Source organism: Penaeus monodon, chromosome 22, assembly GCF_015228065.2.
Source record: "Penaeus monodon isolate SGIC_2016 chromosome 22, NSTDA_Pmon_1, whole genome shotgun sequence".
Lineage (NCBI taxonomy): Eukaryota > Metazoa > Arthropoda > Malacostraca > Decapoda > Penaeidae > Penaeus > Penaeus monodon.
The window spans coordinates 3,366,969-3,367,306 of record NC_051407.1 but is presented as its reverse complement, the minus strand read 5'-3'; the positions used below and the strand labels follow the sequence as shown (position 1 = coordinate 3,367,306).

Sequence of the window (338 nt, the reverse complement as noted above, 5' to 3'; positions counted from 1 at the left end):
TCAATAACGTCAAGGAATCCTCCATGCCGTCAACACGTCCCTCTCGTCGCCGTCGTTGTTGTGTTGTCATGGCGACCTCTCCCCGCAGGCTCCGTCAACAACGGCTTCATCCCGGACGACGCGCGCTCTCACATCTCTCACGCGTCGTCCAAACACATCCCACGACCCCGCTCGATGGCCGACGGGCAGAGCCAGAGGTCGTACTCGGCTCTGAGCGCCGCCCACCTCCGCCACACGCCCGCCTTCAACCCCGGGCTCGGTCTCTCTCGCCAAGGTGGGTTCCTCGCCGCCTCGCCCTCGACTCGCGGATGGGCGGCTGGTCACGCTTATGCTCGGGG

The 338-nt window shown here is 65.7% G+C and overlaps 1 protein-coding gene across 1 annotated transcript in view; it reads left to right on the top strand.

Moving 5' to 3' along the window:
* Positions 1-338, top strand: part of LOC119586778 — a 57,084-nt gene that overhangs the window by 53,110 nt on the left and 3,636 nt on the right. Inside the window, exon 12 of the mRNA XM_037935499.1 lies at positions 89-274. Within this exon, the coding sequence (XP_037791427.1) occupies positions 89-274 (186 nt within the window). The remainder of the gene's footprint in view (positions 1-88; positions 275-338) is intronic.